Genomic DNA, 17527 nt, shown 5'->3' with positions numbered 1-17527 from the left:
AAGTAGAGCCTGTCAGCCACCCTTGAAATTAGGAGGTAAAGCCCGAGCTGATGTCAGCCACTCGTTCAGCCAATTTAGGCACCTTCTGCAAGCAAATGGAAATAGTCCACCTAAGACTTGAACCGCGTTTGGGAGGTGCCTATCTTCCTCTTCCTGTCTTCCTAGGAAAACTAACCTAGGTGTCTCAGGTGGAGTGACTTTGGGCTGACAAAAGTAAAATTAAAATCCAGATTACCACAAATCTGTCTTTAGTGACCATGAAGAAAAAAATATTGATAAGAAGTTAAAAATTAATTTACCCCAGTTTATTTATAGCAGGTCCATAGCAAAGGCAGATCCTTCACTCTCACAAAACTGTAATTTGGTAAACAAAATTTATTAGAAATATTAACTTATTGGATATTTTACCCTCCATCTACAAATCAATTTATCTCACTTTTGTCCATATTTTGCCTCCTTTGGCAAGTGTGTAAGGCACAGATATTCACACAATGAAAACATTAGGATTTCACTGGTTTCTTAGGCAACTGAATGCTGTATACTAAGTAATGAAAGTGTTCAGTGATGATGAAATACATTTTACCTCATTAAGTAGCTAATCAGTTATTTCAATATTCTGTAAAACTGATTCAGTTCAATGCTGATAATAAATAAAACCTCAAACACAGTACACTGTTTGAAGAAAAACTCAACTGAACTTTTTCCTGGAAGACTACATAAGAGTTCTTCAGAAAACATATTACTTCTTTGAAGTACAGATCCTTTTTCCTATTTAATACAATTCCCAAGTTAAATAATATCTTTGACCAAAATAAACTGTAAGAAAACACTAGCAAGAAACTTACCATTTCTGGGCATTTTCCAAATTGCTCTCTTCTTTTTTACGTTCTTCTTTAGCTGCCAATGAAAAACATTTTAAAGATATAAATTACTGCCTTACCATTTTAGAGATCCCAGAGATTAAACATCCCTTACATTTAAAATTGGATAGTTTCTATACTAGATATAATAAAAGTGATAAACACTTGCTAATTTTCAATTTTTAATTATTTCCTGTACCTAATGAATGCTTCTAATGTACCAATAAAGTGTATAGGATTTGATACGCAATTTAAAATCCGTATTATAATATATAGTGGTAGGTGTTAATATAAAGTAAATAATTAAACCTGACTCTCAGATTAAAAAAAAAAGAAAATCATTAAGTTGTGTATGTTTCTATACTGTTGTACGTCAGAATTTACAAATTTAAACCTGTTTAATTGGACAAATAATTGGAAGTTCAACTGGAGTTGAACAGGTACTGAACATAGTTACAGGTCCATATAGCTACCACACTTTATTCTGGAAGCTGTAAAGTGAAAATACTTTAAATGTATGGTACGCACATGACTTTTTTTGAAAAAGCAGTCAAGGGTATGAAATACGGTTAGTGAATCTGAGTCTCTCTGCTACAGAATGCTCAAAAGAACTACTTAAAAGGATTTGATTTTCAGAAGACAGGCATTCTCTACTGTTGAAAATGTTTCCTGAGCTGGATACTCAAAGCAAAAGCACTAGTTTTTGTTGATCAAGTCTTCTTAATACAATGGAGCAACTTCAGCTGCAGTAGAATACTACATATATAACACAATACTATCATGGAAAAGTTGTTACTAATCCACATTAGAATAATTCTGTAAGTGTCAATATAAACAGAATTCAGACACTTCTATATACAAAGATAAAGAAGTGTATCTTTTTACTGCTCAGTCTATAGGAGTGACTGGTTGAAATACAGCTACAAACTGGAGTTCACAGACAAGGACATCGAGAAATTGGTCCCGAATGACTCTATTTCATTATAAGGCTACTGACAAAGAGGTTTGTACTATGACAGTTAAAAAAAGGATAAAACTAAAAAATGGATTACTTCAGCACATTTTCTGTTAACAAAACAAATTGATTTCAATTCATATGCTTCCCTATGTTGGGCAAATCTGTTGGAGATACTCAGATTATTTCAGTATGGCAATAGCCAGAAACAATGTTGTGTGACCTTTGCAAGGAAAGTAATTAATTCTATAACATTAGATTTTTCCACCTCAAACCTTGGTGGCAAGACAGCTGCAATTGAAATAGATAGGGCAGTTCTGATTTGTTTGCATTCATTTCAATCTCCTGAAAATTCAGCTAAAGTTAACCTACTAAACTTAATTCATTATTTGACAGGTCTTTCATTTTATATCATTAAAAGTAGAAAACATAGGTTGGAATTCTGATGATTCATAATGATACAAAATAACTGCATAAGCTGAACTGTGTATAAAATTCTACACTTCATTATTACATTAATAATTTCTTTCTGCTTGTCAAGGAGATGAAAAATTCAGTAGGGCAAACTTATCAACATAACTACATTCCCAGCTACAACAGAAATTGAATATCTTCAGGTCCCTGCACACAAAACACAGTAACAAACAAGGACAACGTGCTCATACGTATACAGTTAGGTGGCAAGACCTGACCTACTCTCTTTTGATCTTGTAAGAACAGAATAAGGAAAGATAGTGGAAAGAAGTTTTAATTTGTTAGAGAGAGTAAAAAAAAACTATGTGGCTTTTAGGAAGGAGCACACAACATTTACATTAATATAACAGTGTGTGTGTTTATGTACCAATAAGAGGGAAAAGAGGAAGGAAGAAAATACTTTATTATCTGTCAAACAGTATTTTTCATATTTTTAACTGTAAAAATGTCCACTTAGGAATTGTTTAAAAGCATTTATTGGAAATTCAGATGTTGAGATTTGTTAAGAAAATGAATTGGCAACTCTATATAACAAATTATATGTAAATAGGTGTTATAAATATTACATAATGTGTAGGACAAGAAACCAGAGTAATTCATTAATCTTCCATAAAATTTATAACTGATTTTCCACTCAGAATTTGTAATATCCTGCTCTTTTTCTCCCTCTCCACAACTGCAATAACTAACACAATCCATGCTGTCAGCAAATGTTTCCATGAAACACTGTATTTTCCTCAGGAGTCCTCAAAGACCCATAATCAAGATATCAGTTCTTATCTAAATTTGTGGAATTACTGAAGGCAATTAAAATGAATTACATAAATGAAAAAACTTATTTCTTTTTATTTCTCTGGCAACACCACACTTGCTTGCACAGAATTTGCTTTTTGCAAAAGTGGGATCACGTAATTCTTTCACCATTAGGCCACATGGTTGATTTCAGTTTCCTCAATTTCCTAAAGTTAAGAATATATTAACAGCCATATCAGACTGGCACAGGGATTTATCCAACCTAATATCCTGACCCTGGCAGGCACTGAAGCAGGTGCTCAGTTAGATTTATGGGCCAGGACAAACACACAATCCTTCCCCTGAGTGCTCTCTGCCTCTGAGATTCTGTAGGTCATACAAAACGTTTCCTGCACTGGATGCCATTTTAGTGTAATCTCAATGGATTCCCTCCTAAGAACTTGCTCATTCTCTGCCTAAGCTTTTAGAAGCTTTTTAGCTTCCAAAAACTTGCTGTGGCAGGAGTACTATAGCCTAACCATGTGCAGCAAATATTGTTTGTTTTGAAATGGACATTTCCTATCACATTCTATTTCTTGTATTAGAGAAAAGCATGACTGCAGTGAACACTGAAATACAGTGACGAACGGCATAAGCTTTTTAATTAGGACGCTTTCGAAGCAAATTTCCTCACTGTCCCCATTTATTGAGCATTGATTTGGTTTGCAGATAAGTTCTGGTGCTTGTAAACTGATTTTCATTAGGAGGAAACTAAACAGGAAGCTCAACAGTAAATACACTCCAATACTTAATAGGGACAAAGGGACCAAAGTAACATTTGAGCCTTCAGACAGCTTTGAAACAAGAGGTGGAGATGTTCACCTCACAGTAAATCTAACACTGTACTGCAAACACACTGCTGAGTCAATCCTACTGCACCAACACATCTCATGATGTAACCACAGATGTTCTACCTTACATGTATACAGATTACATAGGGGTCCTTCAAAATTACTTCCCCAAAGCTGCATTTGGTATGGAGATACCCTCCTGTCTGGTCTTCAAGTCATTAGTCTTGACCAGTTTTGAAGACGAAAGGAAATTGTCAAATGTAAAGTTTGCTGTCTAGTCTTGCATCTAAATGCAAGTTCTTAATAAGCTCTACTGTTGGATTAGTCCATATCCTGAATGAAGTATCAGATCCTGTCCTACAAGAAGCAGACAATCTTAGTCAATATAACATCATTGAATACAGATATGAAAGTCAGGATCAACTAAGAACTGCTGTGCCTTTCTACAGAAAAGAGCTTTGAAAGGAAAACAGGTATTTACAAAATATACAGTTCTAATTTGCTGTAAGAAGTTATTTGTAATACAGCTGCAGACTCTGAAGACCAGCCACGAGTCTTACTCATCTTGCTGTCTGTATCTAGCTCAGAGAATAAGCAAAAAAAGGACTATGATCTTATGAATTTGCCTTATGAATCTAAGATGTTTCTAAGACTTCCTTCTACTGAAATGCAGAAGCGAGCACTTGAAGATTCATGACCCTGTAACAGTTTTAAAAGTGAAATGGTAAAATGGTAAAAAAATCCCCCAGCTTATTTCTTCTACATATTCTACTTGCTGAGGATGGAACAGCATGTGAAACACTATATTGAAAATGAGACATTACCAGAAAATATTTATTTTTAACAGGTCTAACATATGCACAGCAGCTTCCAGTTACAACAAAATGAATACCTCTTCATGCATCAGGCTACTATGAAATAGTTCCCTAAAGAATGAAGGAAAGAAAAAAGTGGACACCAGCATAGACTGAAAATTGGAGAAGGTCGGTAAGTAACAGAGGCAAGCACAGAATGATGATGCACTAAGAGGGGAAAACGAAGAAAGAAAAACTCTTGGGTACTCCCAACTGCACAAAAATCTGCTACTTCTGTCCCTCTAGTGAGAATACTCATTGATTCTGATGGATAAACTTTCTGGTATTTCTCTCTGACCTTAAATATAGGAATGCATATAAGAAGGATAGTTCACACAAGCGTACTGATCTAGTTGTATCCATTGCAGCTTTTTGTGGGAGGTGTGTCCAAGGTACATCTTTTTTTTTATTTTTCAGTATCTTATTATTTTCAGAATTGAAAGATCTGATGCATAAAGTTTTATAAATTTTCTAAGCATTTTGGAGCAATGATAATCTTCAAAATTACAAGAAAACCTAGACAAGTAGCAGTCAGGATGGAGACACTGGAACTCTTAGCTTATATTCCAAGGTTGAGTACATGCTTCATGAACTTTTAGAGACAGGTAAATTATAGAGTTTTCTGCATGGGAAAAACCCTAAAACAAGGTATTTGATTTTTTTGTTTTTGCCTCGAGGAAGGAAATATGTCTTTTCTGACTCATGTCTTCCAACCGACCAGTTAAGATTAAGATAGAATCTAGGATAAAACATAGACAAAACCAACCAACAACAAACCAAAAGAAAACCCCTAATGACATTCCTTTTGTAACTTTTTAAAGCTTGGACAGAGACTGCTAAAACAGTGACAAAAGGTTATTAGGACACTTCTAGAGAGCCCACATTCCTTACTAGTCAAGACTAAAACCTCTTAGGTAGGCATGTTGAAAGGTAGTCAAAACATGAAACTCATCCTAGAAACATCCTAACCCCCTAATCAAGGGCTGAGGAAGAACAGTATATCTACAGAGAGGTTCAGCTGGGTTATCATTTTCCAAAGTGACAAAAGTCACATTCTATGACTTTGCCAAGTAAGGAGAACAAACACCAATAGACCTTATTTTCTCACTCTTTTTAAAGCATGAAGACATACCACCATTTGATAACAGAGATCCAAATCTCTTGGATTGGATGCTATATTTGGGTATCAGAAGCTGAACCCAGAACACTTTATGGCTAAAAGTACACTAAATGCATCTCCACTCTCAAGTACAATTTTCATGCAAGGGAAACTTTTTAATAACTCTGTTTAATCGGGCACTATGCAAAGTAGAAGAAACAATCTGTAGTTTTAAATGCATCGAGGCTTTATTGTTTCGTTGATGATAGCAATGCCAACAGCATGTAACTAGCAATTCATAGGAAGTGTTCATAATAATCACCAACGTCCATTTAATTTCTTTATTCTTACTGTTATCTGACTGTCTAGAAAAAGACAGGGCTCTGCATAAAAGGCCATGAAGACAATACATTGTAAATGTTATAAATGAATAATCTGTATGATATAATACATGAAATACATTTCAATACCTGACACTGCCAGAATCTGCTTTCTTGAAATGTGAATTTTAAAGGAATGGAAATAAAATTAATAGCATCTTTTAAACAAATTAACAAATTTCAAGTGCAAATAAACAAATACTCATGAAAATACTCATATGAATGCGAAAGAATGTAAAATCACAAAATGAATAGTCTGAAGTTTTTTGCCAATTATGATGTTTCAAAAATCCTAGAGGAGTTGTGTATCCTGATCTAAGAAGAGATATATTCAAGAAACATCTATCTGTCTAGAACTGTACATAAAAGCTTAATTTTCTCCTATTTCTACATTCTTATATGAGTTACTTTTAATACAACCCTACATTTTGAGACGTAATATTACTTTTAATTTTGTTTTGAACAAAGGAATTCTTATTACTTAGAAGACTTCCTGTACAAACATAGCAAACGAGAGAATACATATAGTAGAAAACATTTTCTGTTTCATTTTGGGTTTTGTTGTACTGTATTAAATTTCAAATCTGAAAAAACCATATGACTGCAAATTACTTCACTTGGCTACAGTCCATTATTCTCATGCAGGAGCTTTTTTGTCTTATAAATGTTTTATATTTCAGAAACATTAGAAAGCTTAAGTGTTCTATATACAGCTTCCTAGTAACTTATAATATGTATTACTTGATAAACTGTTTTTAGCTAGTTACTAACTTCTAATTGGCAGGCTTTATGAACTCAGGGAATTCAACAGACACCCTGGAAATTATATGTAAATATCTGATTGTATGACTAACATAGTTTTCTATTACAGTATATTAGAAGGCAAAAAATTCCCAAACCAAATGATCCCATGCCCATGAAGAGATCTTTCTTCTACGCTATCAGATAAAAAAGAAGGTCTGGGAGCAATGTAATCAATGAAACTTGGTCTACTGTAGATCTGTATTTCAGAGTTGGTTCCCAGATGGATTAATTAATGTTTAATTAAGGGTTGAGTTCCTGATAGAGCCTTTCTCTCCCTGGAAGGCTAGTAGGGTCACTCTTGTCTATTTAGCCACATATTTTTATTGAGATTTTAAGAGCTTAATATCTTAGGATCTCTAACCCTGTCACATTTGGTCAAAATTGGCCAATGCATTAAAAATTATTAGCAGGGGAACAATCAACAGACTGTGTAATCACATAAGCCTTATTTCTTTCACCTAGTCATTAAATTAGAAAACAGCACATTTTAACATGGAATTTGGCTACACAACTTTTTTTTAGATGGTTTAAATACTGGTATAGACATCTTAAATCCTTTCAAAATAGTCTTCAGAACACTTGCTGCCATGAGGTCTTAATCATCCTTCCCTGAAACAGTTTACTTTCCTCTGCAGTGGTGCAAATTTTTTTTTAAACTAAAACCCCAATCCAATGATGAAAATGTACAAATGATTCTATAGTACAAAGAGTGTTTGTGCAGTCTTGGAAAGCTGCTTAACAAGCAAGCTTCCCACAAGTTACAAGGAATGTAAGTTGTCAACCTATCTCTTAGGTATGGGTCAAGGACTAATTAATTAACATTTACCATACAGAAATTGTGCAATATCAGATTTAGTATTTTTAATGTTACAAAACCATAACAAATTGTAGACATTTGTACACACACACAGAGACACAACACCAGCAGAACATGCTCAAGCAACACATTCAAGAAAGTGTTTATTATCAGAGGTAATAAAACAACCTAGGAAATCATGTTTTCTTTTAGAAGTGATAATGCTGTCTATAAATGTGCCAGAAAAAGTGTTGAAGGTTATTTTAGAGAACATTAAAACTAACTATGAAGAAAAAAAAGGTATTTTTCATTAAGTCCTAAATTTCTTAAAATATATTTTTCTTAGTACGATTTTATTGTATTTTGTGAGAGCAGATTTTTAAATTAAAGCTATTTTTCAATTGGCTTCTATACAAAATGTTAATTTTTTCATCAAAATTAGGACTAACATTAGGCTTACTTTCCTGTGTTCTGGAGGTACTAATTACAAAACAAGACTTAGCATTGCATTTTTCAATTTATTCCAATTAAATTATTTGAAACTGCATTCTGTTAAAATGTAATCAAGCCATTAATCCCTCATTCTCCCACACTCAGTGTTCCACATAATAAATATTTTTTAAAGCCTACTAGTACTTCAACACTACAGAAATATATTCTAATTCTACTTTCTTACTAATAAACTCCTATAACATTGTGGTCTAATTCCAAGATTAATCTTTGACTAAATGTATCTAAACAGTTTATGGAACTGAAAAATTAATTCTAATCCTTTCAAACATAATAAGGTTAAATCTGTTCTGTGTCCGGGAAAACTAGATTATCTGTAACTACAATCTCCTTTTGTAAGCAGAAGTAGAAACTTTAAGGATTGACATGCTTTTATACCAAGGACAATATTTTTAAATAGCTGAATAATTATTAAAAACCAATAAGAAGCAGGAGGTCTCAAAACCAAAAGAATATTATTTAAAAAAATTAATTTGATGGTGAACCAACAGACAAGCTGGCAGATAAAGAATAATTATACAAATATAATTAAAATAATTTCAGAAAAGCTTGTGAAATTTGTGGCCTGAAAACTTTTAGGAGAAAAAATCCATAGCAATACCTCCTCCTGTGGAATGATAACAGTGATTTATGAAGCTCAAAAGTAATTTCTGCTGATTGAGCTCAGTCAAGATTGGTTTCACATTGCTAAAGTACAGCAATGCTCGATGTGTAGTGGCCCCAAAGGTTGAACTCACTAGGATATGCTCTTCTAGGTGATCGAAAGCATGGGGGTGGGGGGGTTAAAAGCTGCTGCTTTGTTTTACCTACATTTTCCCCTCATTAGGATACGCTCCTCCTGCAAAATAAGCCAATTCTGGTGGTCGGGAGCAAAGTCTCATTGTAAATGCCCAGCAGGATAGTGGCAAAGCTGAGATTAATTCTCCATAGATTTATATAGACCTTTCTCACTGTTGATTGCTTGTACTGTTTCAAAGGTGTGTATGTTGCCTTTTTTTATTGCTGGTTACTGACTTTATTTCAGCATATGGTGGTTGGCGCCATGACACAAAGTGAACATTTTATACTAGAATTAAAGTGGATATTTGACAGTTTCTGTCAGAAAGTTCAGAGCAAAGAATTTGTGAGACAAGATTTATTGCATATTTTATATGGGACACATCTGTTTCTTTGCTACTTTTCTGTTTAAATAAAAAAAAAAGCAATGAAGGTCCTTTAAGAAACAAAGACTGTCAATAAAAGGCACGAATAGAAAAACTACATTATTTAGAATGAATTTAATAATTCTGACCTTCTAAAAAGGTGCTGCTTGGAACTATGACAGTCACCTTCCCCTTTTTGTTCATCCATATAGACAGGATGGGGGAGGAGAACTTCAAGCGAAACTGGTTCTCAAATACACGAATACCCATATTTAAGGGTAAAGAAAATCAAAAGGAAAGTCAAATCTAAGTATTGATATCGGATATTTACATATAAAAGTAAGGTGAAATATTAAGGTAGACTTTGCCTATCTTTTTTTAGCATCCATAACTGCATTTTAGTGATGCGAAATGTGCCAAATGAACAGTCCTTCTTTAGAAAATTTCTTATAAAACTACAGATCGATTATAAGATGATCTACAGGAAACTTTTCCATATTTATCTATTAATATCACTGAACCTGATACACTTGGGCCTCTGAAGTTCATTGATTTAGTCTTCTTCAAACCTGAATCAAAACTGAATTTGAAGAACACCTAGCAAGATCTTGTTTAAGAAAAAAGTTGTATGCCTTAAACAAGAAAGAAAAAATCTTCCAATAAAACTCTATATTTTTAACCAATAAAATTACTATTTATAAAGATTAATATTTAGTAAGAAACCCTAAGATTGAGCCTAAGAAATATGAAATTCAAATAGCTAGAATTAAACAAGAAACAACAAAAATAAAGAAAACATATTGCTCAAAAATTACGAATGCCTCTGTGAAAAAGCATGCATGACTTAGCTTCTACTTAGAGAATACAACAATAGAAAAATCACTTCTGTTGGACTACACACATTCTACACAAATAGTTACGATAAATAGTTAAAAATACTTATAATATAGGTTCAATATTTTCCCAAACAAAAATGTTGTAATTTCCTCTACAAAATCATAAGTATTTGTCTAATTATTTCATATTTCCAATGTAATTAATTTTTGTTTTTAACTCAAAGTTTTTCTACAACCTTGACTTAAGCAGGAGAATTTATCTACCTACTAGTTTGGAAGGCCTGTAATCTGATATAAAATGAAAAAAAATTTGGAAAAATAGATGCAAACTTTGACCTACAATATTTCTCCATCTTGCCACAAATAAAACACAGGATACTAACATTAAAGAGTATTTTGTTCAGATTCCTTTAATTGATGTTTTTACAAGAAACACCAAAACGCATACAAATACAAAGCAAGGATTTTTTTCCTGAGCTTGCCTTCTTTGTGATAAACACATAGAAGAATATATTGGAAAAAAAGGATCCCTCAATTTCTAAATAACAATCCTACTATTCTCCTTATGGGGGAAGGATGACAGGAAAAATGAAGCATGTGTGACACATTATTCAGGCCATTTAATTCATTCATTGAAAGCGCTCAGATACTACCATGACGAGAGAAATGAGAGTGTACACAAAAGAAAAAAAAATTCACATTAGCTTGATGTAAGACTAGGAAAATAACAAGAGTTATTACTGCATCTACCTGATCTATTTTAGTGTTTTACAGCTTGCTTATTTTCTGTTTAATGCTATGCTGGGAGGATCTGGAATTTTCTTCCCACAGTAGATTTAAACACTTACAATGTTCACATTTATCCTCATACAAAAGGAGAGAAGAGGATATGAGTATTAGATAATAGGACCAGGGAATGTGACTGCAGCAGCTAAGCCTGTTACTGCAGACTTTCTGCTCACTGAACCTCTAGGGCTTTATTATTACCTTATTGTTTATGAGGTACCTCCTATCTCTTGGAAATGGCTTTTACTGAATAATATTAGTGGATCTGTGCAAAAGGCAATTTCAATTTTCCCATTAGTAGAAGAGTTAAATATAATTCAGTCATAGCTGAAGTTTTATTTGACTACCATTTTGAATCGATATTATCCCTTAAAAACCACAAAACCTATTTCTGAGAAATATAATTAACACAAATCATTTGTATTTCAATTCATTATGCTGTAATAAAATAGTCAGAACGAGCTTGATTCCTCTTATTGTTTTTCTCTATTAGAACAGGAAAGTCTTGAATCAACTTAAAAAGTGAAAGTAATAATATACTTTGGAATTTGGTTCATCTGCAACTATAACTGAAGAATATTCTTTACATCAAATATTTATTAGAACAACTTACTTTAAAAAATGTTTGGAAATACATAAAATTATTGAAAATATTTTTAAATTTGAAAAGAAATTTTAAATACTGAGAACATTTACTTCATTCTCACAAAACCCAAACCAATATCAAATTATGGCACAGTGAAAAATGACTGGAATTAAAAAGGTAGGAAAGTCAAAGTTCCCCTACCATTATTTCAAATAGAATTCATAGAATCAGCTCTCCTAACTAAACCTGAGGATTCTCTGTCCTACGAACTGCTCAACTACATTTAAGGAAAGAATCCCTGATGTGTAAAGCTTAATAATCTTTAACATATATATGCTTTATCCAACTCCCATGCAACTCAATGCTGGATCAGGCCCTTTGTGTAAAACAGAAATTAAGGAATCACATTGTAAACAGTTACTGAAAACTGTACTGATAACTCCATAGATATTCAAACCAAACACATTTTATAGAGCATTTTTTTCCTCTTAGCATTATACTCTTTCAGTTTGAAGATTTCTGCTTGGCCACAGAGCTACAATGTTGTGTTTAGTCAGGTATCCCTGCCTGTCCTAGGGCACCACAATCCTCTATAATACCTCATTCTGTTCATTCTCCACTTTGTGGAGGGAACTTCCAGACTGTAAGACATTCCCAAGATGAAAGACTTCATACACATGCTTTGTACCAACAGTTATATCCTAAAATATGCTGTGCAGAAGCTTAAAAGAAGTCCTTCAAGAAATATTTTTTAGACACTTTCAAAACAGCTGACTTGGGACAAGGTTTAGATGGTTGAAAAATCTTGATGCTAAAAAGTTTCAATTGATTTACACGCTATGAAAGAAGTACCGTTCCAATAAATTTCATACATACATCTCTTAAGAGATATAAAACTACTGATTTCTTCACCTCTGTCAGGGTGCTCAAAAGCAGCACTGTAAAGGCTCTTTGCAGGACAAAGGTACATTTTTAAATATCTTGCCCTGGCATCTGAAGTATTTAGGCTCAAAGATATCACAGAAGTTGCAGGAGAGGTTGAATGATGACCTGAAATTAGATTTTTTTTTTATATTTAGGAGAAGTCTGTCTTTAATCACAGGTGTAATCTCACAACACTGTATTATCCATATGGTTTTACTCTGTCATTCCTCAATTTTGAGAGCTTAGTAGCAAGCTGGTACTTTAACTTTTAACTAGCTTCAAGTTTCTGATAACTGCCCTAGGAACATTGTGATTGTTATTTTTGTTCTCAAAACAAGGGTCCCGCTACATCCTTTTCAACAACACTGCAGATTTTACCTGTTCTCATTGCTTAAAAAGGAAATCAGAGTTTACACCATAAGAGAATCTAATCCATAGAGCTCCAATTTCTTGATGAAATTTTCAGCATCTAGTATTTTTATCAATCATGCTCAAAAGTATTAAAACAGGATATGTTTGCACAGGTATGAAAAGTAATTGAGAAAAAGTATTAACATACCAAAATTACAAATGTCCACAGAGAAATTCCACACAAATGCATATCAGATTAAGCATGTTATTGTCATAATCAGTTTGTATTATATGGTAGCAGTGATGGGTATTTCCAAGCTTAATACAAAGACTATGGTGTGAAATTATAGAGTACAGGGGACAAACATAAACTGAGAGTGACCAGTGTGATGGTAGGTACTAGAGCCTTTTGAGAGAAAGTGTGTTTGGTCCTTTCATTATTTAAATGCATGAATCTCTTCTATCCAATCCTTTCCAATTCTTGACTCTGCTCTTTCCTTGCAGTAGTATCTTTCATATATGTAAACGCTTGCTAAAGTAATGAATCAGGGAGCATCCTGACTTCCTGCAAGGAAAGCTTTGACGTGGATTTAAATGCTATTAGTTCCCTCACTTTGAATATCAGCACAAATAGGGCAAGACAAGGATGTCCACAGCAAAGCAAATCCAGATAAACTGTGTGCTAGTGGAGTTGACTGGAGAGAATAATGACACAAAAAGTAGATAAATAAGAAATCATGCAGGAAATTCATAAGAATACAGTAAAGAAGAAAGCAGCTGGATTAAAAGAAAAGCCTAATAGGATCCCTGTGAAAAACCAACACACATAACCTACAGTTCTGTTTACCTCTAAGTCTATGATACAGAAACTGGAAGAAATCCAGTGGAATTGAACAGAAAATAGAGGTTACAATGAGAATTCAAAGTGAAAGCTAGAGTCCAGACAGCTGATTGTGGCTATAGTAAAGGTATCAGTAATTCTAGGTATAAATTTTATAACTATCATATACATCATATTTTTGTATTAAATCAAGGGTATCAACAGTAACATTCATTATGTCACTCAGCTGCTATTAATAGGAAATCCTTCTCTATCATGGAATGCCAGTGACTTTGTAGCAGCCATGGTAATTCAGTATTAAACAATGAAATTGAAAAGAAGCTGGAAGGAACTGTTGTCTCTAAGAGATTCTCTCCTTGTCTTCCAAGAAAGGATGACATTTCATTTTTTAATTAACAGTTCTTCTAAATTACATTCATATTACACATTCTGATGGAGTGTAAACTTCCAATTTTTATAGTAAGTCATGATACAGTGGAACTGATTATAGCAATTTGATGTATACCTTTTTCAAAAATAATAAACTGAAAGTTTCCTGAAAAGTCATATCTGTAATTAACATCAATTTTAAAGACTTTGATTCTGGTAATTCTTCTGGCAGTGTAGAAGGAAATATTAATTTCAGAGCAAATTCTTGTTCTTCACTGTCAATATTGCATTAGTTAAGAGGCATATGGATGCAATCACATTCCAGGACAACTTATTTGGTGTCTTATGGACTGAGGCTAGTGTCTAACTATACAATCTCTGAGTAACACAGCAATAAGGTTTGGTACTTTGCAGACTCATGCCAATTTATGTAAATCACTCTTTCATCTGTTTAAATACAACGATCTTTGAGCGATGAAAACAGTTATGACTGTCACAAACAGTTTGAAAGATAAAAGTAATTCTGCTGCTGGCTTATAAAACAGCGTTCCACATCTAAACACAAACTTTGCCTGGTCTGTAATGTCATTGCTGGGAAGGATAAAAAGTTTTAAGCAAACATTATCACTGCAAGGAAGTATGACATATTTTTCATGTTTGACACTGGACATAAATATCCTCCCACACTGTTTAATGTGAGAACTGCATATGCGTGGCAGAGATAATAAAACATCTCAGTGAAAACAAATGAGGAGAAAAAAAGTTATGGTAAGTAGAACAGAAAATAAAGCTTTGAAGTTAGAAGTCATCATATCTGTACATTTTATTCACAAAAGGAAGAATCAGTATTTGGTATGCAGACCAAATAGTCACAGAATCTACAAGAGCATCTCATGCCTTGTAGAACTGGTTATATGTACAGAGATAAAGTTTCCAGTTGACAGAAGCAGCTTCATAACTGCAGGTAAGAAAATCAGGACAACTCTAAGATCCTTAAAAGTACTATTGCTCTTCTTTTGTTTACACACAATATTTTAACAGGCAGCTGGTACTGAAATTCAGTGCTTTAAAAAATTATCCTTGATTTTCTTATTCATTTGTTCAGCATTAAAATGTTCAAGAGCTTTACAAATAAAATGGAACACAAGTACTATAACCCAATATGTAGATTAAAGCAGAGGAGTACAACACTAGTGGGAAGACATGTATGTGACTTAATTTCATATACAGTTTTAGAATATTTTTCTTTCTTTCTGTTAATATTCTTCTTGGGGAAAAAAGATGTAAATTTATTGCGTAGAAGCAAGAATTTTAAATAGTTCTCAGAGGTTTCTGGTATTTTGGGAAGTCATTATAGAAAAGCTCTACCAAACTGTTTTGAGTAAGAACTTTAAACATAATCTTTATATCTGTCTTAAAAACAACTATAATACCGTCACACTATTAAAGGCAATGAGTGCCAGTGTAATTTTCTTCCTAATCTTTGACTGTATTAAAATGTATAAAGGTATGTCCCATTAACAGTAAGAGAGAAATAAGAAATGTTATCATATTGTGAAAATGGTGTCTTGGGAGTATTGTTGACTTCTGATTCACTACTACTAAATAATATTAACATTCTGCTTTCTACTTCATAGACTGCTTTGATAGAAAAGCAGCAAATTTGAGTGGAAATGCTTTTTTTCCTGTAATAGAATAAATTATCATCCTCCTACCATCAAAATATGTACGAGGCTAAAAACTAACAAAAGTCTATGGGACCAGACGGGATCCATCCCAGGGTGATGAGGGAGCTGGCAGAAGAGCTTGCCAAACCGCTCTCCATCATCTTCCAACAGTCCTGGTTCTCTGGGAAGGTCCCAGACGATTGGAGGTTGGCGAATGTCACCCCAATCCACAAAAAAGGCTGCAAGCAGGACCCTGGCAACTACAGGCCTGTCAGCCTGACCTTGGTGCCTGGCAGGGTTATGGAGCAGATCATCCTGAGTGCAATCACACAGCACCTTCAGGATGGACAAGGGATTAGACCCAGCCAGCACGGGTTTAGGAGGGGCAGGTCCTGTCTGACCAACCTGATCTCTTTTTACGATCAGGTGACCCACCTGGTGGATGAGGGGAAGGCTGTGGATGTGGTCTATCTAGACTTCAGCAAGGCCTTTGACACTGTCTCCCATAATATACTCCTGGAAAAGCTGGTAGCCCATGGCTTGGACAAGTGTACCCTCTCCTGGATTAGGAGCTGGCTGGAGGGTCGGGCCCAGAGAGTGCTGGTGAATGGAGCTGCATCCAGCTGGCAGCCGGTCACCAGTGGTGTTCCCCAGGGGTCTGTGTTGGGTCCAGTCCTGTTTAACATCTTTACTGATGATTTAGATGAGGGGATTGAGTCCATCATCAGCAAATTTGCTGATGACACCAAATTGGGAGGGAGTGTCGACCTGCTGGAAGGCAGGAGGGCTCTGCAGAGGGATCTGGATAGACTGGAGAGATGGGCTGATTCCAATGGGATGAAGTTCAATAAAGCCAAGTGCCGGGTCCTGCACTTTGGCCACAACAACCCCCTGCAGCGCTACAGGCTGGGCACAGAGTGGCTGGAAAGTAGCCAGGCAGAAAGGGACCTGGGGGTACTAATTGACAGGAAGCTCAACATGAGCCAACAGTGTGCCCAGGTGGCCAAGAAGGCCAATGGGATCTTGTCCTGTATCAAAAATAGCGTGGCCAGCAGGACCAGGGAAGTGATCCTTCCCCTGTACTCTGCGTTGGTGAGGCCACACCTTGAGTATTGTGTTCAGTTCTGGGCCCCTCAGTTCAGAAAGGATATTGAGGTGCTGGAGCGGGTCCAGAGAAGAGCAACAAGGCTGGTGAAGGGACTGGAGCATAAGTCCTGTGGGGAGAGGCTGAGGGAGCTGGGGTTGTTTAGCCTGGAGAAGAGGAGGCTCAGAGGTGACCTCATCACCGTCTATAACTACCTGAAGGGAAGTTCTAGCCAGGTGGGGGTTGGTCTCTTCTCTCAGGCACTCAGCAATAGGACAAGGGGGCACGGGCTTAAGCTCCACCAGGGGAAATTTAAGTTGGATATCAGGAGAAAATTCTTTACAGAGAGAGTAATCAGGCATTGGAATGGGCTGCCCAGAGAGGTGGTGGATTCACCATCCCTGGAGATTTTTAAACGCAGATTGGACGTGGCACTGAGTGCCATGATCTAGTAAATGGACTGGATTTGGACCAAGGGTTGGACTCGATGATCTCGGAGGTCTTTTCCAACCCAATCGATTCTATGATTCTATGAAAAGAAGGTTGCTTTCCCTGGGGGCATAGATCACTACGTAGCTCTCTTGTAGCCCCATTTAGTCACTGGAAGGCAGCTGCTGTAAGGTCTC

General features: G+C 35.1%; 1 protein-coding gene across 2 annotated transcripts in view; it reads right to left on the bottom strand.

The window, feature by feature from the left end:
* FMN1 (formin 1) overlaps positions 1 to 17527 on the bottom strand; it is a 130062-nt gene that overhangs the window by 14529 nt on the left and 98006 nt on the right. For both annotated transcript variants that reach the window (XM_027716952.2, XM_027716953.2), the window contains one exon: positions 846 to 897. In XM_027716952.2, the coding sequence (XP_027572753.1) occupies positions 846 to 897 (52 nt within the window). The remainder of the gene's footprint in view (positions 1 to 845; positions 898 to 17527) is intronic.

The sequence above is a fragment of the Pipra filicauda genome, unplaced genomic scaffold (assembly GCF_003945595.2).
Source record: "Pipra filicauda isolate LSUMZ 115617 unplaced genomic scaffold, ASM394559v2 scaffold145_size1923396_pilon, whole genome shotgun sequence".
NCBI lineage: Eukaryota > Metazoa > Chordata > Aves > Passeriformes > Pipridae > Pipra > Pipra filicauda.
This window is presented reverse-complemented; position numbering and strand designations above follow the sequence as displayed.